This window comes from Diachasmimorpha longicaudata, chromosome 9 (genome assembly GCF_034640455.1).
Source record: "Diachasmimorpha longicaudata isolate KC_UGA_2023 chromosome 9, iyDiaLong2, whole genome shotgun sequence".
NCBI classification, from domain to species: Eukaryota; Metazoa; Arthropoda; class Insecta; order Hymenoptera; family Braconidae; genus Diachasmimorpha; species Diachasmimorpha longicaudata.
In genome coordinates this window covers 7009246-7030299 of record NC_087233.1, presented here as the reverse complement: position 1 = coordinate 7030299, position 21054 = coordinate 7009246, and the positions used below count along the sequence as shown (strand labels likewise).

At 45.4% G+C, this 21054-nt stretch overlaps 1 protein-coding gene across 2 annotated transcripts; it reads right to left on the bottom strand.

Annotated features, from left to right (window-relative positions):
* Nucleotides 1–2546: 2546 nt before the first annotated feature.
* Nucleotides 2547–20012, bottom strand: LOC135165900 (T-box transcription factor TBX20-like). Of its 2 annotated transcripts, none has more exons than XM_064127691.1 (6): nt 19044–20012; nt 14910–15162; nt 13100–13373; nt 11580–11744; nt 4343–4419; nt 2547–3665 (listed from the first exon to the last, which is right to left on the bottom strand). In XM_064127691.1, the coding sequence occupies exons 1-6, from the start codon at nt 19504–19506 to the stop codon at nt 3065–3067; spliced, it is 1833 nt and encodes a 610-aa protein (XP_063983761.1). In that variant the 5' UTR covers nt 19507–20012; the 3' UTR covers nt 2547–3064. The 2 variants fall into 2 exon arrangements, with proteins under 2 accessions (XP_063983761.1, XP_063983762.1); XM_064127692.1 differs by having other exon boundaries at nt 2547–3653.
* Between the last annotated feature and the right edge of the window lie 1042 nt (nt 20013–21054).

The window sequence follows — 21054 nt, the reverse complement described above, 5'->3', positions numbered from 1 at the left end:
CCCACTTGATTATCTGGAGAATGTCGACGCGCACAATCCTCAGCGCCACCATCTGATCGGATCGTTGGGCTGATAATCGGCTTGTTGGCACCTGTGAAGCAGGCATAATTAATGCTCAGGTCTAGGTGAGGCTCAATCGCCAACCTCCAGCCTCGGGTCTCCCATTTTTACCCCCTCCACTCGCTGGGTATGATTCTATCTATGGCATGCAATCGCCAATTAGCCGTTTGTTGCTGGGGGGGGAGGGGGGGCATGTAATGGAATGAATTAGCGAGCGGTGGAGGTGTGTTGATGGCTCGGTGCGTCGTAACGGAAATATTTCGGTTTTTAAATGTCTAATTCAGTAATTGTTCTCCCTAAAAAATTCGCTCTCGTCTGAATGAATTCCCCCTGATGAGAATATTCTCAATAAAAAAATTCCTCTCCCTCTGTCCTCCCAAATTCAATAAAAATTTCCCGCATTTGCTCGATAAACATAATAATCCAACCGATCTCAAACATGATAATCCAAAGTGAGGAGAGGCCCGCGCAATCCACAGAAGAGATATAGAATAAAACTGCCCAGTATTTCGCCGGAAGTGGGCGTTTCAAGCGTCGGTCCCACGAGCACAAGAAGTCTCGATCACTCTTCTTACAGCTCCTATCTACCCCCTTACCTCCCCCTGAAATCTCCTTTTTCCCAACTTCTTTCAGCTCGTAACACGAAGTCGTGGTGTCTACATACACGCGGAGATGTCTTTCCGTCTCCTGGCTGACGCTCCCCTTCCAGAAGGGTAATTAACGATTTAACAGACACGCTGGATGAGCATCAGGCTGCGAGGTGCAGCACACATCAGTTAACCAAGTTGTTATTAGTCTTGACGCGAATGCCGCCGAGAGTCACCACGTAAAAACATCTCTGGCCCTTGCCCCCTCGTCCCATCCTTCTCTCACTCCCCTTCATTTTTCTAATTGGCTTTTTTTAGTTCGGGGAGACTCAACAGCTCAGGCCGATAATAATCATTACCATGTGCCATAAATTTACAGCATTACATACCGTAAAATCGTTTGTATCGAGAGACTTTCCAATTTCACCTCAATAATCAGCAAAAAAATCACCGGATTTTCCCCATATTCCCGGAAAATGTGAAAACTCCGTTGAATTTCTTCTCTCCGCAATTCTCGCGTACTAAAATCCGCGAAAAGTGGACAGGACCCAAGTGACAGTCCACCCCGAGTACTTAATTAACCCGCGTCCCATAAGTTCCTCCATCGCATGCAGAATGCAGTCCCGTTTCAATACATTTTCCATAATTTATTAATTCTCCTCATCCCCCGGGTTCGTCCCAACGCACACGAGTAAACCCCAGACACTGACGAAGCCGTTAATGTTTTGTGTATTCAAATAAAGGCGAGAGTTGATGCACATTGGCACGCAAGCGCGAGACCAAGCGCCACATAACCAACTGGAGGTGGAGAAGCCCTTAATGGCTTTATAATGCCTTCATTTCGCATTAAAACTGCCGCTACTTAATTCCCACGTATCCCACCGGTATTTTTTTTTTCACTCTCCGGCCATCGTCAATCTCCCGAAAAACGAGTAAAACGCGGAGTGAATGGGGGAAAAAAAATCCCGCGGAAAATAAGAGGATGAAATTAATGAAGAAAAAGATGGGGGGATTCAGGATGGGGGCTGTTTCATGGGCCCGGGGCCAAGGTCTATACGTCTTCGATATTTACGTCGACACCGGGCTAATTCAACGTCCAGTAATGGCCTCCAACCTCTCTCCTTCTCGCTCTCGGGTCTTGACTTACAACGAACACAAAGTGCAGTGCCAGTTTCAACGCAGCTGTAATTTTCAACTTGCGGATTTTCACGCGCTCCAGCAGCCTATGATTTACACGAATGGAGAATATAACTTGTGGACGACACACCCCGGCTTATCTCCAAGGAACACATGCTGACGGAAGTGATGGCTGTAATGGTTGACTCGGTAATCGTGATTTTTTTTCAGGAACAAAACGAAGGGAAAGGAAGCGAAGTCAGTCAGCCAGAGTCATTGCGCCGTAAAAAATAGTCAGTAATTCCATTTAACGAAATTAAAATCGATATCAATGTATTCGGTCATCTGAATATCGATCTGCCAGTGACCATTCATCCCCCTGAATGCTCGTCTCCACCGGAGAATTTCCAAACGTCAGTGGCTCGTTTCCCATTCACTCGAGAATCGGTAATTCGTTTATTCAGCAAATAGTAGTGCGCACTGGTGGATCGCGTGATAGCGAATGTATCATCAGGGGAAGAGGTAGAGGAGTCAGCTCCGGTAACGTGAATATCCTGTAGCCGGTGCACAGCCAAATTGTTCCGCCAACATTTACCCAACGGTTGTATTATACCTTAAAAATATATGCAACTACAAACGAAACGAATCACTCGCCATCACGAATGAAGAGGGTTATTTTTGTACTGGACATGTCCGTTGATAAATCGATCTGAACAAAGGAGAACCAAGAAACAATCACAAGCTGTGGTAAACAAGGCTGAACAATTTCAGAAAAGGAAGAAAAAAAAACTGGCCTTTGCTTATCCTTTTTCCTCGTTCTTTATTTCCTTCGGGGGGAATTTATTTACAAGGGGAGCAGCTTGCACAGCGATTGAATGGATATAATGCATTTTCAAAACACAAGCATCATCTTTATCATTCTCATTTTTTGTTTTAACAATATGTATATAATAACGTCTTTACTCTAGCACTATTTCTCTTCATAGCTGTGATAATCAGTTTCAATGTTTTAAATAAATCAATTAGCCAATTAAACTGAACAGTCACATTCTCAATCCTCGATTGCCATTTGTGAATTTATAATTTAACAGATATGCAGCAGTCGCAAAGGAAATATGACAAAGAACATAAATAACGAATAACAATAATCCGATATGATCGTTAATAATTAAAGAAATGTACAGCTTATGATACACAGAGGTGTCGAGAGAATTCTCCAGTATTCGATCATCTCTCACTTTTCACCCCGAGATATTCCTCAGAGGAATGTTTTACGGTAAAAAATAATCTATTTTCAACGACTACGAGGGCGACAGATCCTGCGCTTCGCGGTAGAGGCTGTCAGTGGGTGATGGTGTTGCACGTCGTGATGATGATGGTGGTGATGGTACGGCTGGTGCAACGGGTTTTCGCCCGGCCATTGTTGGATAGGGCGAGAAACGGTGATGGGATAGGGCCAGGGCAGACGGATAGATGGGCCTTGGGGCTGCTGGGCCCGGTGGACTCTGCTGGGAACTCGAGGCAGCTAGTTGCTGCTGATGATGAGCTGCTGCGAAGAGAGTTGGACCCAGAGACGACGCCCACCAGAGGTGGCCCAGCTGCTGCTGTTGCTGCTGGGCCTGTTGTTGCTGATGCTGCGCCTGCTGATGACTCGTACCAGCAGCTGGACCCCCTGGATACACCAGAGCTGGACTGACTAACTGGGCGTAGGGGCCTGCTGCTGCTGCTGCCGCTGCTGCTCGCAATAGGATTTGGGATCTTGCTGCCCAGAGGGCCTTCTCCTCCAGCGTGAGGTTGCTGGCAGCACCCTGGAGCTGATCCATCTCGAAGGGGAACCGATGGGGGAACCTCATCGACTGCTGGTCTGCCAACATCGACTCCATTGTCTCCCTGAAAGGATAACTGCTCGATTATGCTTTGTGAAGCTATGATTTATCTTCATATTGATCTACTTGTCAAATAATCTCAAGAATTCGGAAGTATCGAAGCATTCCATCACTGGTATTTTTAACATTCACTGAAGCAATCGTATTCACTACATCCCGAGGTAAATAAACGAGGGACTATACATCATCCACAACATCTCAATCGAATTCCGCGAAGAACAAATGATATTCATGAATTTTTCGTCGACTGTGTCATTCTTACATCACGACTACTAGAGATCGTTCAACAATTAGCGTTGGCTAATGAATCTTCAAAGGTACTACTGTACCCTGACCGCCTATAAATCTATCAAATTGGATAAATGATGAGATGGTTTTCGTAACATTCAACTACCAGTCACTACCCACTAGAATAAAACAGTGATTAATTTAATTATAATCTGAATTATTACGTTCTATCGCGTCTCTGACATTTGTCATCATTAAATTCATCCGTGAATCAATGCAACAGGAAATGCAGATGCCGCGATAAATTGTGCAATGATTATTTCCAAATTGATCATCGCATTGTTGTGAAGCAAAGGGCTGTCCCTAGCATCGAGAAGTTTTGACGGAGTTGAATAATTAATTGCTCCGAGTGAATGGTACTGACAAATTATTCCTCCACAAATCTATGACAGAACTAGAACTCACCTTTCAAAATCCGTGAGCCTGGAGGAATCCCTGAAGCCCTTGGCGAAGGGATTACTGTCGATCTTGAGTTTCGTTATCTGCAAGTGAAGATAAAACGATTGATTGACGTTTCGAGGAGGAAAAAAAAATCCTAAATTCCCGTGGGACAGAGGAAATGAATAAATAGAGAATCGTAAAAAGTCAAGTAACAGAGGTAGAGGGTGGGGTGATAAAATTGGAACGACGATTGCATCCACGACAATGTTTTATTACCCGTGGAATTTCTCTCTTGTGAATCTCGGTGAGTGCGGAGGGGAGGCTTGAAAATGTGCTGGTCGTTCGTCTCTCTCTCTGGCCTTTACCATGCGATCCTTGTTATCGTCGGGTAGCGCGTCGAATGGCAATTCGCCCCGGGATTGCGTCGCGACAGCGTCAACGATCCGTATCGCTTCCAAACGACGGCCGACGCCTGCTCACACCGTGAATCTATTCTCCTGCGTTATTTCGACAAATATGGACCGAGAAACATCGGTAACTCATTCCCCTAATGCCCCAATAATTCATCACAGTTTAGGACTTCCCAAATGCATTCCCGGAATTCTGATGACTCGATCTTTCGGTGGAAGTGACTGGGTGATGGCGGTGATGATGAAATTTGGCGAGTGATCGGGGGATATTGGTTCGTGATTCACGGAGTGGACTGTTGCTGGTTGCCATTTCTCTTTTTACAATTGGTGCTTTAAAATCGATCCAGAGTCAACGGCTCGTAAAATTAGAGGGGGACTGGGGCGAGAAAATTCGCAGGGTTACTGTCACGGTGATAAAGGAGGGTCGATAGGGTGAAGAATCAAGATTGTGTAACGATCGTTTCAATTACTCACTGAATAGATTTTAACAAATCCCCTTGTCTGGTGCCTTAAAAAACAGCCGCTCCAAAATGTGACTTCAATTTTTTTTTATATTAAAAAAAAAATATTTAAGACATGGCAGCGTCAAAAGCAACAGCTTAATAATCATCTCAGTTGTGTATTAAGACAAAGAGACAACTGCCGACATCTTTTATACCCACTTTAAGATATTTAAGACATGGCAGTGTCAATGGTCAACGCTCCTCGATATTTTTTTCAAATTTAATTCAGTCAAGACTTTCTGAGAGAAAAAAAATGCTTCTCAAGTCAAGTGACGTCTTAAAATTAAGCCACTAGATAATTGTCTTATGTACGTGAGATAAAACGAAAATAACTGCGTAAAACATCTTCATCTATCAGTGAAACAAGTCAATTAGCTTCTCATCAATGAAAAACCTATTTTTCACAAACTGATTCGCTGACACAGATGGAGTTACACATGATCTCAGGAAGCCGAGACCTTGCTGGCGGCTTATACGTGTGCTGGAGTGTCACGCTGGTGTCGAGTTATACGCGTTCGTTCAATATCCCAGGGGCACGACGAGAGAGACACGGGTGAGACCAGCGGATGATGAAGACGAGGGAGCGAGAGAGCACTACTCAGCCTAAGCAGCCATACGTAAGTGTATACATGTGGGTGTTCGCCAAACCCACCCTAAGTCCCTTTCTACACACTAGCCCGAGGAGACTGGTGGCCCTCACGGGTGTTTTGCGTTACCCTCGTGGGCCCACCCAGTGCGAGAGAACTTTAGAGACAAATATCCAGCGGATGTACAGGTGGCCTTGGCCAGTTCAAGTGCAACTCTTTGCACCTTCGGGGTAAACAAGTGGATGAGAAATTGTTAATCTACTTAGTCAGCCTTGAATCGCTTAAGGGGAATTAATAATGGTGGTGAAAATTACTGGGCATTTTTCAATTTTATGGAGTTGGCGTGTTGGAGAGGTCACGGAAGACGTACACGAGGGAGGGATAATTTCGCATTTGTATGTACTATATTTTGTCTTCAATAATCATCAGCCAATCGAATGCAGACGGACATTCACATACCCTAAAAACCCCAAATCACCGATACCAGACACCGTTATAAATCGAGGGGCAGCTCCTCACCGGGAAGTGGGCCAACCGCTCAGTTGGTGGTAGTGTCAACGAAGCCGTAAACTCTTGACGATCATCTTCGCGGTGTTTTCCTCGTCTTAAAAATTTTCTTTGACGCTGTCACCTCTCGGACGGCATAAATCCCGTTTGCTTGTGAAAATGGCCTTTTATTTTCCCCTGGTTTCATCAAAGAGCCGCAGACACAGGCCAAAGTGCCCACCAGCAATATTTTTCACCCCCTCTCTCTTCCCCTCGAGTGCCCGTTGCGCTTCATCGTTCTCCACCGAGCGGATGATCATAAAGTCCTCAGTGGTGTTTTCAGGGTGGGCATATGTGAATATCGGGGATAGACACACACGTAGTACAGCCAGGGAAGTGGGCCAGATGTTTGGCTAATGATGTCAGCGGAATCGTAACTAAAACCCGAGGGCTCGGGACCTCCTCCCGCCCCTCAACCCGCAATCCATCGCACTCTCTTTCTCGCACGTTTGCGTCTTCTCGCGGTTTTCGGGTGGAAAGAGTCTTATTACTGAGACGTAGTGCACGTGCTAGTGCCACTAGTCGCGAAAACGCACAGGGTAATTGGACCACCCGCACTTCACGCGTCTTATTTCCCTCAGTGAAACGTCGTCATCCAGGAGTATTTTTTTTTTCTCGCTCTCTTTCTCTCTCCCTCGTCACTCCTTCCTTTCTACGATTTTCTTTTTTCATTCCCTTTGGCAGCTTCCGACTGAGGGACGTAAAGCGAACAGACTCGCGGGCTCGTTTTACTGTTCAAACACAAAGTACGGGCGGAGAAATAGGTCTTTGGGCGCGTGGTGGGTCCTTAGGAGGGCAACTGAGGCCTCAAGTGCCTGTCAAATTGACGGGCTACTGGGCATTTGTCCCGGGCGAGAGGAAAGAAAGTTCTTCCTGGGGTATAAGTAGATTAATGGGCTGCGGGGGTGGGTTAAGGATCGAGTGGCAATTATCTGGATGTGGTGATTTCTCAGCTGACGAGTCTCCGGAGTCCGCGCCGACGGGAGATTGTCGTGTGGAGTTCTAAATATTTTTTAATTGACAATGAAGGGAGGGAAACCAGTAAAATCCAATTTTGCCATAATAATTCAGTTCCTGAGATTCTCTGTTTAATTGTTTTTATAAAAGAAGGATAGGAATGTGGGAAAAAATTATTCTCGAGAAACTTTATTTATTTCACTGGTTTTTCCCACAGTTTATTTGAAAAAATGTGCAAGCAACAAAGGCACCATCGATTGCCTGTCGAATTAGTTTTGTTTACGGCATGCGGTGAGTGGTGAAGCGCAAAAGTTAAACACTTCCGAGAGTATCACCGATGGTAGCCCCATCCTGTGTGGCTCCGAGTGCCTGCCTTTCTCCCTGTCTCATTTGAACGCGATTATTTATGTTTTCTCTCGTGTTGCAAATGCCGACGCCCGGAGGTCACTAAAAAGCCTCCCCCACGACCACAGCCAACCAAAGTACGCCCGTTTACCGCAACATTGTAGGATAATACACGAAGAGATATTCAGTAAAAATTGCGCAACTGTTCACGCAATCCGCAAGAGAAATAATTTTCCGCGGATTTTTACAGAAATGGGGGAGAGAAAATCTGAAACTGAGTAAATTCCCGGGCAAATCACGAAAACATTAAAATTTTTCCTGATTTTTTTGGCCGCATTTCCTTTAGTAATTTTGGTTTTTGTAGTGGGATTTTTTATTGAATTTTTCTCTGCGCGTTTGGGAGAGGAGCCCTTTGACTCCTGCCTCGAGGGTGAACACGTAATGGTGGGCCGCGACCTGGAAAAGTGTCTCTCCCTCCAGGTAGGCAGATTAAAGGGCCGTTTTGAGCTGGCGCTGGGCCAACCGACGGCAAGACTCGTGACGAGCACATGTATGTGTTAAGATTGAAATAAATGGAGGTGACGGGAGAATGGTTGATTGAATTAATTCATTACAGTGACTCGTTTGCGAGGGAATAAGAATAAAACTCCCAGAAAATTCGAAATTACGACTCGAAATTATCGCAAATCGTGAATAAGAGACACGAAATGATGAAAAATTATTTATGTTTCCAGAGGAGCTGTTCGCTCGGATCAAATGAACTTTATTTCCATCAAATTGATGAGTTTATTCAATTCATTCGGTGAGAAAGATACAGAGGGCGTCACACCCATGACATTTCAGATTTTATTCTACGTAAATCAGTTTTGGATGAAAATTAAATCTCTAGAGGGACGAAACGTCAAGTTTTTTTAGAAAAATTAGACTTGGAGACTAATTTTTGTGACAAAACCACCCTTCCTCCCTCATTTCCCCCCTGAAGGTCTAATTGTTACTAAAAATTTCTTTACCTTTATTAATTCACCAAAACACTCTCGCACATTCTCTTTCTCCCTCTCTCTCCCTCTCTCAAGGGTACCATAATCCTTTCCCCATTCATTTATTGTCTATCCGCTTACCTCCTAATGGATTAATTCGACTGCGCATCAGTGCAGTCGAGTGAATCTATTTTCGATGGCAATTCGAGATTAACGAGCGCGTCGCACAGTGGCCCCCGAAGAGAATGAGAAATACCGGAGTCGATTTACCATAACGAATTTGTGTGTATGTGAGACTGAGAGCTGGGATAATGGGTTAGTGAGGAGGAATTGTGCGGGGAAAAGATGTGAAAAGGACCGACGACGCATCGCAAGCGATAAGAAGAGACACACCGAGGGAATGCGAGAAATAAAAAGAGAGGGTGAGAAAGGGGGGGAAAAAAAGTGCATCTCAGAATGGAGAACGTAGCGGGGAAGCGAGAGCAGTTAAGTTATGAATTATGACGTGGCGCGAGCGAGAAAGACGAATCGAGATGGTCGCGAGGTCGTTATGAGCGGACAGGGGTGTCCGGAGGGGGGAGGAAGGGAGGAAGAGGCTGTACACACGTGAATATCTGTGTGAAATAGCTATGGGAGCTTTAGGAAGGAAGCAAAAAGCCAATGCAACGATACGTCCTCCTTTCTTTTACACTTTTCGAGTTTCGTTTCGTACTGCTTCGTTACTTTTTTTTTTCTCCCCCCCGGTCGCTCTGGTCCCTCCTCGGGGTTTAAACCTTACGGGAAGTGGCAACAAAAAAGCCTGTTAAACGACCGGCCACTTCGTGAATCCAAAAGACGAAATGCCGACGTGCAAACTGCCATGAGGATGGGGTTAAAGCGCTCGTGAGCGACTAGAGTTGAAATGATATTTAAAAATTTCGATTCATTTACTTGTGACAGGTCTAATCTATTTTAATTAGTTAATGTTGACGTGAAATATTGAATGTTACATTGCTACAATCTGGTGATTGAATCGATAATGAGGATCTGATCGATTGCATTTTATGGGGACTCAATTTTCCTTGAAATACCGATCATTAAATATAACCGCAGCTCGGAAAATCTGAATTTCCTCGTTATCTATTTTCGGAGATCTACGAATTTGTCATGTGGTGAACGTCCGAACTCTATCTTCGCACAGCTAGATGATAGAAACGCACTCCCGAACACTCCCCTCGGGTCCACCGCTCGCGGAGATAATGACGAGAGAGACGGGGAGTGCCGGTGAGGCCGGGACGACGGAGAAAGACTAACCGAGACAACTGGACCCGGAGAAAATGTGTGCGTGGGTAATTGCCGGAGCATCTCTTCGCACCTCATCATCATCATCAACAGCTAAGACCGTTGTCGTCGTGTAGTGGCGCGCTCCCGTCGCGGTGAGACGAGAAGAGACAAGTCGGAGAGGAAGTGTATATATTCCCCATTGGACCACCCGTTTCGCTACTTGCTCACTCGATTTTCACCTTTCTCTCGGCGATGTTTTATTTTCTCCGGGCGCATCCATTCCCCGATGAAAGACAGCCTGAACGGAGTGAGCTAGAATTTTTTTTCTCGCACGAAAGTCGAAATAAAAAAACTCGAAATAGACACGAGAGAAGACGTTCCCTCGAATATTTCTGGAAAAATTCTGAATTCGTTGGAAATTTCCTCACGAGTCATTTCACTATTTTCTTAATTACATTAAAAATTATTCAACCCCCGGGGAATCTCCCCTAATATTCCCTAAAAATTACTCACATTCTAGTCATTTTTACGCCTCGAGAACGACTTTCTACCCGCAGATGTCACTGAATCCGTTACAATATCCCGTGAAACAAAGTTTTTACAGTAGCATTCATCAAGACGCAGCTGAATTCCCAAAATTTCTGGTGTAACTTAATGCGTCACAAGACTGTCGCGATGAAGTTGAATCGCTGGTTGTGACGTTGTAAGGACGTCGAGACGCACCCGGGGAATGTCGACGTCGACGGGACCGGTGGGGACCACACAAGACGCTAACGTTTCTAAACGACCATAGTGAAATATGGTAATACAGGGGACCCTGCTGTCTGACACGATCGTTTCGAGAAAAAGGAGGAAATAAGTGGTGAATCGGGATGTCGGTGAGGGGGGTAGGGGGATGTGAAAAGAATCGCTCACTGGTGTTTGCTGGCATCGGGGGCTCGAGGGAAATGCCTCCACACAAATAAAGGAAACCATTGACAATAGAGAACGAGATCAGTGAGGCTGTTAAACTCTAATTCGATTGTTAATATTGATATTCACGTTTCAGGGCTCAGATCGATTTAAAAAACAATTATAAATTATCTGTACTTCACCCAAATAAATATTGTCCCAAAATTCCCGAGAAAAAAAATTTATTCGTTCACTATTCCCTGAATTTGTTGCTCTCCAATAAAACGATTCCCTCGACAGTCCACCGACCGCCCAAATTAACCGCCGGTACCTTATGGAATCATCGAGACCCACAAAGAATTCAATTTCGTCCTCCATCAAATCGCATATGGATACGATACCCAAATAAAAATTCACCGGTTGCATTATAACTCTTTCGTCAACGTCTGAAGGCACCTCCTGCACCCCCGGACGGTATACCCCCACCCCACTGGATTTCGGACTCTTGACCGAGGCGAATTAATTCTCTCGTTTCATCCTCATGCGAAGGTTGTTGAAAAAAAGAATGATGGAAAGGATTGGCAAAGAGTTCTGCCTCTTTGAAGATTGAAAATAAAAGACTCAGGGACGAGTCTGGATGATGGGCTTTGAAGAATGAAAATAAATAAATAAATAAAATGGTGGTCTGCGGGTGGGGGTGAGGAGACGCAGGGGGGAAATGTATTAACAGTAGCTGGTGGGATATGAGAGGAAGAAATCAAGTGGGAGTAAATAAAACTTACAAGCTGATTCTGATAGGCGGTGACGGCGGTGAAAATGGCCTCCGGGAATACGAAGGTCTTGTGTGGCTCGCGCTCAAGATCCTCGATCGGGTCCTTGGCGCCTGATTCCAGTCTTTTAACCAGATGTATGCGAGGTTGGTACTTGTGCATTGAGTTCAATACCAGCTGTAAAATATCAGAATATATCATTGAATTTTATGGATCCACGTGTGTTTTTGTGGCAGCGGGAGAGATAAATTAATGGAAATAACATGGACAAAGGGCCTAACAAAATGTGTGAAACGTTCAGGCTGATGGGACGTTTAACTTTGGGGGAAACACTTTCCCCTCGTGCTCTGTATTATTATTTTATTTTTTGAAAAATCGAGTTACCAAATAAACAGACTAATATTTGAACACACCGGGAGTGCACGTCAGTGCTCCGGTATTTATTTTTCAGTGGAATTTTATTGGATTTCTGGGCGACGGTAAATGGGAGACTGAATTATTGTGAGAATCTTTGAAATGGCGAGACTGAAAACAAAAGTCTGTCAAATATTTATTGCCCGGCTCCATTCACTGATTAAGATCCATTCGGGCGGGTGGATATTTCGAGTGGAACAATATTTAGGGGGTGATACGGTGGGGTTGTCTCACTATAGCCGCGGGGCGGAGCCATTTCGGGAGTCAAGAGTTCTCAATTAATTCTGGAATAGAAAATTCCCCGACGAAATTTTTTTGTGCGGTAAATAATTCATTTGCCGGTTTTTTTCTCCGGAAAAAAAATATTCCGGGAGTTCTTACTCGACGAGACAGTGGTTTATATTTTAATGGGAATAAAATTTCTGTGATTTGGAATTTTAATCGGAAATTTGACTCCTTGTGAGAGGATAAATCCAGAGGGCAATTATTTCCTTGTCTTCTCCCAGCGCCTAGTGAAGTGATCTCATATTCAAATAAATAGGCGCGATTTCAGCCGGCAACATCGCCGATTAGCCATTCTGTCAAGAAATGTAACACAATCTCGGCGGGAAAAAATACGGAATTTATGGAAATCATTACAGGTACAAGGAGAATCTTGCCCGCAATAAGCCTTGATAAAGTGCAATCGCTTACATCGGTAGCGACCAATTTAAATAGACCGGGGAGAAACTACAGGGGAACGACAAAACAGTTTGAATTCCAAACCAAAGGTCGTAGACCTGTTGGCAATCGATTACTCGTCTGGTGATAAAATTGTAACAATCGGTCCGCTCTGATCATGAATATTCCAACTTTTAACACCCAGGACATGAAGAAGACTCGGGGAATATTCCCGGCTGGTCTATAATTATCGCGAGATATTAAATATCCGGTAGTAATCAATGCAGACCAGTCTGTTGAGACGTCTGAGGACGTGTCTGGTAACTCCTGGTGATTAAATCTATAGATTTCTCATCGGAGATGTTCTCAACCAGTGGCGCCCGACTCTTTTAATTCCCCGGACTTCTTCCCGAAAAAATTTTGTAATTTTTTCCCCCAAATCAATCAATTCTACTCACATGTCCGTGTCGGTCCATCTCGTTGTTCGTTAATTTCACCTTCTCGAAGGAGACAATCTGCTTCCTCAGCTGCTCGCCGGTGAAGGGTGAGTCAGGGTGAACATAGAGTCTCGGAGTGGTCGGGGGATCGGCCTTGCCCGCTACCAGCCACGAGCTCCTGTGGTAGGCGTATCGGTACCGCTTCTTGTCCACAGGGACAATGTCCATCAGCACCGAGTAGCGACCCTCTGGCCTCAGTCCGTTGAATGACACCCGACAGGTCGGAAACATCCTCCTACACGAGAATAATACTTCCAGTAATTCAACGACAGATTTTCCCCCGAATTTCTCGATCAATAATTTTCAATAAAAAAAACCCTCGAAAAATCATCCAGATAAATTCTTCGTAAACGGTGTCGCGATAAAATCACCAGGGGCTGAAGACAATTGTAACCTCTTACTCAGTGGTAGACATCATGAATTGTGAGGTTGTAACAGACTACTTTATCTGTACATACACATGCGGTAGAGACTTGTGGTTGAATTGGCCTCACCAATACCAACATTTTTGGCTCATTTCAAACACGACCACGGTCACTCCTCCTCGGGGGTACATCCTATTGGGGATATAGGTGGCTTTTATAGCGTGAATGTTTTGCCTCCGAGGCAAACATTAATACCGTGTCGGCCCCCCCGTTGTGTCGACCACTAAAACCCGGTGGACACCCGCCGATCTTATCTACGTCTTCTCCTCGGTCCTTGTCGACTACGGTATGCATTCATCCCGCCTTGGCGTTCACTACTGCGATCAACCCTTGTGAGTAATGCATTTATTTATCAAGGTGTCTTTTGTTAATGAATTGAACGCGACGAGATACAGGTCCATGGTTTATAAGCAAAATTATCCGGATTCGGGTCTTTTTTTTTTTATTTTTCCCTTATTTTTCTGCCGATTTATTTTTGGAATCAATGTCATCGATCTGCCGACGCCCACGTGACAATCGAACCGTGAAATATCAACGCCCAGATATCTGGAATTTACGCGGAGAGAATTCGCAAAAAAATTCCAATCCTCGAGTGCCCGTGGGAATTATTAATTCCAGGAAATTTAATTTTTTACCAATTTTATTCTCCAGAAAATGTGAAAAGGGTAATTCATCAAGGAGCGGGTGCATCAGAGGAACTATTTATCCTATACATCCCCAAGATGATCCTGCAATCAAGCTGAGATGGAAGGAAGATGCTGGGGGTGAGCGAGGGGAGGAAGGGGGCGTCGCGACGTAGATCTAATTACTGACGCCCGAGTGAGCGGCCAACCGGGGTGAAATGGAAGCTGTTGTAGGTGCTTTTCTGTTGTCTCCTGGGGGGATTCTATTCGTCTAGGTTGGAGGGGTGGATGTGCCACGCAACGCGCAATTAGGCACTTGGGACTCCACAACTGACTTATCAACGAGGTTTTATCACTGAATGATAACAAGATTAAAAAATACCGAACACGTGAGGAATCCATCTCTATTCGTTCAAATTTATTATATTAATGACCTGCTATTAATTAATTACCAATTGATATTTTTTCCTCGACCCGGAAATATCAATTTCCAGAGACAATCACTTTCTTAATTAGAAAATCTCCCTGACCGACCCGTTGATCTGAAAGAGACTGATGTAGTGGCGCAACCCTTCCCCTGGAAGAAATCACGGGAGATTTACGAGTGGGCCGATTGACCCCACAAAACTGACTCGCATGACTCAATCCCCACGTGAATGAACGACTGATCCCCGGTGTCCCCATAAACCTCTCAATCATCCCTCCCCCACTCAATCAACTCACCGTCCAGTTTTCGTGATGATCATCTCAGTACCGAGCTCATTAAATTTATCCCACAGGTCCTTCGTCTCGAGGTGGCACACCACGTGCCTGAGTTCCTCGCAGTTCGAGTGTTCCTGGAGCAGTGGATTCGTCGTCGGCGAGGGCGCTTTGCCACTGGTGCTGCCGGTGTCGTCAGTCTCAATGTCTTCTATATCCACGGAGTCCTGGGAAGCCGATGGCACCCGCGTCACCCCCGATCCGCTTGCTTCCCTCTCTGCAAGACATCAAACGAGAGGATAATTATGATTGAGTATTAAAATTCAATAGTTCACCCCATCATACCCCTAGATCCCCGCCAAATCAACAATCCCCACCCCATGCCTCCCTTAAACACAGAGGCCGACATTTCCCCAGCATTCGCCCGACACTTAACGATAATGAAATAGAGACGTGAGAAATGATCCTAAATTTTCGAAAAAAAATCCCCCAAAAAAAACATCTCCTCTCGCATCCTCCACCCACATGTCGTCAGTCCTAACGGAGTCCCCGGGTGCCTTTTTTTTTTCACTCCATCAACTCTTTCGACGGTCTCAGAAATAGTACGAGTACGTCGCACACACGCGTTCGGCCCGTGTCGTGTGTCACGCGTCTCCCCGAGTAAACACACACGACGTAGAGATCTCATTCATGCCTCAGTTACATATCAACGGTTCGCTCCTAATTAGCGTCTCATCGGTGGTAAAATGGACCGGCTCAGTATCTTCCAATTCCCCTGAATTATTCGAGGGCGCGAGTAGAAAAAAAATATATATATATTGAGCCATGAAATGAAGCGAAGGTGAGTCGAATCGAAGGCTACCGTTGGAGCAAACGTAGCCTCGAAATTCACCCCATCTCTGCTTGCAATAATATCCCCCCCTCCCCCTCTCGGAGGCCGATAGGTACGTTGGAAGCGCCGCGAACGCAATTAGGCGCGGCGGGACTAATTGCTCGCGCGAAGAGAGCGCGCGAGAGACGGCGAATGATGGGCTGTGCGGAAAAATATGGCCAATGAGAGACAGAGGAAACAGTTCACCCGTAAAACATGTAATAACACCTACGCTCCAGTCGGCGGGGAAAAAAAAAGCCCACTAATTATTCATTTACCCGGGGAGTTGGACTTTAATGCCTTCAGTTGCACATTAGCATGTCAAAACTGCCGCGGGAGACGGCAATGCGTGAACTATGTGCAATTAAATATTTATGGACCTCCTTACCCGGGTTTTCTTCATTAATTAATTGTATTTGTTCTGTTATTGAGGATCAGCAAACGCTCGGTGAACAATACTCTCCTCGAGATACGGTTTAATTACCATACTGCGCTAATAATTCCAATGAGAAGGTCATTTTCTATATTTAATTGTATTTGTTTACTCGATATTTTTCACCCCACTAAAAAATTATCCCCATTGTGGGGGGGATATATTCATAACTGTTTACAAGAGTTTAAGCTCCGTGATTTGTTGGAATTATTATCGCGGGATTAACACTCATGCGAGCACGAAATCCACCGATTCATTTTTCAAGGAGTCACCAGTTGGGAGTACTTACATGACAGCCCGTCACCGAACCGCCGGAAATTCAATGGTCACGTGTAATTCTTTCAACCGCCCCTTCCCCCCTTTTCGTGGTGCACCGCTGCGTAGTGTAAAATATGGCGGCGTATTTTTACGAGAAAAATATTTAATTGCAATTGCAGAAAGCGAAATCAAATCAGATTAAATTATAAAATTAAATTACATCAATTTTTTGCAATAAATAGGGGAGAGGGAGTCTTTTCCTATTTTTTTATTTAGTTGTTGAATGAAATATAAATAATCAAGCGCCAGCACATGTCGCCATTTCAAGAATTTCAATAATTGAAACAAACAAGTGGATTCAGTTCACCGAACCGTCTGAAGCCAGTGAACTACGAATGAAATTCTCGAATTTATTCCGAAAATTCCTCCCGGCTCATTCATTCAACTTTTCGCCCCGGAATAATCAAAATAATGTAAAAAAATGGGGGTAAAAAATGGTCATTTAAATTGGCGCAGCCGTCAGCCGAGAAGTATCTCTTAATTGGCGCGAAAAGTTTGTAATTTTATTATATACCCTCGACCCCCTCGTCGCGGGTGGCACGCTTGGTGGTCTGAGTTATACATCCGAATGTATTTTTATTCGACAACGTCAACGCCAGTGTTAAACGACTGACGAAAAGGACGACGACGTACAACGGCAAGTGAGAAAGGCCGAAATGAGAGGGAGCCAGATACAAGAAATAAAATCTTAGGAAATACATATGTGGCCTGAGTAATTTACGAGGAGACGTGCCGAGGTATTGAGAGAGGACCCTCTGTAGTCGTAGAGTGTTTCAAAAATTAAGTTGAATCATGGGAAATTTCATAAATCATCTTGTGAAGACTAGTGTCTTCAAGATGGTCTGGTGTTTTAAAAAACATTTTCGGTTAAAACGAGATGTTTGATGATGGACACGACATTTTTCTCGTGTTTTGAAGTGTAAGTCAATGAGTTTAGAATTTTTTTGGCACTTGAATTCATTTTATTAATTTTTTCGTGCATTTAATACGAATTACATTCGTTGATTCATTGATTTTACATCAAATATTATCAATTAAACTATCAAATTATCATAATTCGACCGCTCTTTAATCTGATCGTGTAATTGGCAGAGAAATTGAATCCCTACGACCCAGAATTGAATTAAATTCCTCCAATTAATAATCTAAATGATTAATTTTTACATTTTCAATTACAAAAAAATCTGTACCATGAGATTTTTCTTTATTCCAGAGAAACTAAAGTCGGAAAATTCTCAGTCTCGTGGAATTAATTAATGAACCAGTAGACGATCAATTGAAATAATAATATAACTGCGATTGAGTCATTCTCCATTACCCACCGAGTAAAAAGGAATCACCGAGCGTTAAGACAAACCCAGCAATTTGAAAACGCAATTGAAGATAAAAGCAAAGATCGCCCAGTGTTTGCACCATCAAACCCGGCAATAGGAGTGACTAGGGATCACCGAGTGTTCGCGTGTTTGAACGAATAACGTGAGCATATCCGCGGAAAGGTGGGTTATCGAGAATAAATTACAGACAAGAGCGAAACGAGGATAATGGCTATCCAATCCACGTGGCAAGTCCAGTCTCCCTAGCAGAGTTTTCTATAATTTACCCTGAAACCTCCATTATCTGTTCTCTACGTCCAAAGCAAATGCCAGAAGGTGTATCCGTCTGCAATTGTTCGCAAACGCGAAACCAATCCGTCGATTTCTGCCGTGACTGCGTGCAGAGTGCCGATTTTTCCGGAATTTCGCGTCTCCGATTCGCGAAAAAATAGCACATGAGTTTAAAACAATTGTCACATCTCCAACACGTTCCAGGGGCAGTTGGAAAAATAGTCCGTCTATACGACGTGACGTCCTAATAAATTTCCGACGGAAAACTCCCTCTTTCGTCTCAAAAGGAAAAAAGAAATGAAAATGAGTATCGCACACCGAGAAATTCAAAATTCAAGTCACAAATCCCCAGTGTCAATTTCACCCTCCCCCTCCCCCTCCTCCATTTTCCTTTGTTCCTCATCTCATTGTCCTCGGAGAGCACTTGAGCGTCGGTCGTCCAACAAAACACTCAGTGGCACATTCCCAGGTTCTACTTTCTCTCCAAAGTCATCGTCCATTCATCCCAAACAATATCCAATTCGACAGTAGCCCCCCCACCCCCAAAATTGACCTCTCCTATTCTCAAATCCACCTCTCTCCGTCTCCCGTCATTCACCACCAGATGGAGCATCACTCCACGTGTCAGGATCTAGCCACAACTCTTTGAAAATTCAGAAAAAAAATTCCAACTCCATAAACAAAGCACAAAACTCCATAAACAACGTGTCATCGTAAAGAATACCCATCATTCCGACATTCTCCCCGCACCCAACAGCATACATCGTCGTTCTTCTCCCTTTGTTTACACGTGATTATAGTTGTGAGAGCGTTATGCGGGCTTGGCACACATCGCTGTCATTTAGAAATCATAATATCCCAACAAACACTCGTTCGCATGAGTTGTTCGGTGTGTAATCAACAAAACAACCATGCGAATGTGATAAACGTACCATGTTGATGTAGTTTACCGCCGCCGACGGCCTGTTGCTGAAGATGTCTGTGATGTGGCTGCTGCGACGTCGGCTGGCTCACCGGAATCCCCTGCTGACGGCTGTCCCTCGCCATAATCGCCGCTATACTAAAATCCGTAGCACAACCCCTATTCGAATTGCAATTATTATTGTTATTATTGATCAAACTATTGTTGGGTGATGGGCTGGAGCTGTCGTCTCCGTCGTCTCTTCCACAACCGGATATTCCAGTGGGTAATGCAACACCAGTTGTTGATCCTGCATCGACACCGCATCTCGGCATTTTATCACCATCCAAATAACCCCGTGATGTCTCCTCCTCGTCCTCCTCACTGCCGGCTCCTCCGCCGCCGACAATACCACCACCACCACCACCCCCGTATGTCGTCAGGGTAAGTCCGTTTCTCTTCCTTCCAGTGATACCTCGCGACTCCAGCAACATCACCTATACCCACGTCCTCAGATCTTCCGCACTCGTTTTTATTTTTAAATTAATTTCGGATAACGGAACGGCCAGTGGCTGCGCTCACGGAGGAACTGGCGCACGGTGAACGCGGGTTCGAGTCCCACCGGGCGCCGATAGTCGTGATATTTCTGGATCACAGGATCATCGCCGGACGAAGAGACCCGAGCCAGATGCAATCCGCTGATCCTGGACAGCCGAAAGCTCGCAAGTAATGTGAACAATTTTCCGCACTATCACTCGAAACTCATTCGCTCATCTCATGAAATCACGTCGATCACAAAATTATCCCCAATGGCGCTCCACTTGTTCCACTGTTGCCTTACCGATGGCAAAAAAAAATCCACGTACTAACAATGTAACACCCGAGTATGTAATGAAAACGTTAAGCCGCTAACGCGCGGACAGAGGATCGACGCGGATATTTCTAACCGAGTAACAGACGCAGTTGTCTGACAGACTGACCTGCGCCCCGCGACGGCATGGCTCGCGGTGTTCGACGCCCTCCGTTATTCCTCAACCCTCCCATACCGAAACCCCCCACCCCCCCACCCGCCAATCTGTTACCCACTTTTTTCCCCACTCCGTTTACCTCTCGTTCCCTCGAAACCGCGGTCTCTCCCTCGCCCATCAGCGACACACCATCGCCCCAGAGTTCACTTTAGACTGTGTGAATGTGAACGTATTGATACGACCCACCGACAAATGGGGAGTGGCATTCGGGGGAATCTACCCCGTAGCTCTCGCGACTCCGCCCCACCATCAGCACTCGGCTCTCAAGCTCCTCCCATTCGGCATTAGTGCTGCACGACGGGTCTGGGGGTGGGGTGAGGTGCACAGAAAAGAACTGTCTCCGCGCGGCGGCGGGAAAAGGGGGGGCCTGGGCCCCCCCTCCTGCCCAGCCACATCACCACCACTACTGTGGCCATCAACTGGCAAGGGCCCCCGGGTTTTCGCGCAAAGCACAGCGTGTACGTGCGAACGTTCACGGATGGTGACCCTCGTCTCACTTTTCCACATCGCCGGCTTCTCATACGTCCCATTCGCCCTCTCTCGGTCTCTCTCATTCGCTTATTGAGCTTTTCTCAACCTTTATACTACAGTTGGTAGTCCTCTACCACCCCTTCGCTACCTTTCCATCGCCGCCCTCCCTACCCCCCCGCGCCACACCCCCCAGTGGCTCTGACACTTCCACTGCAACAGTATTATAGTCTCGTACGCGCCATCCCCTGGTGCACGGGCAGCTGCTACTGGTTGTGAGGGGGGCGGGGGGGGGGGGAGAAAAAGGAAGATGTCGGGTGCGCAATTGCTGACAGCGAATACTCTCTTTCGCGAGGGGGTGGGGACTCTTCGGCTGTGAGTGAGTAGCAATTTATTGTTTTAGTGTCACTGAGGGGCTAGAGGGGCTGGTGAGGGGAGAGGGGGATGAGGTTTTTGTGGGGGAAGGGAGGCTGAGGTTTTTTGGGGGGAGGTACAGACGAAAAGGGAGAGATATGGGGGTGCTAGGGGTCTTGCCTTGTTTTTTAA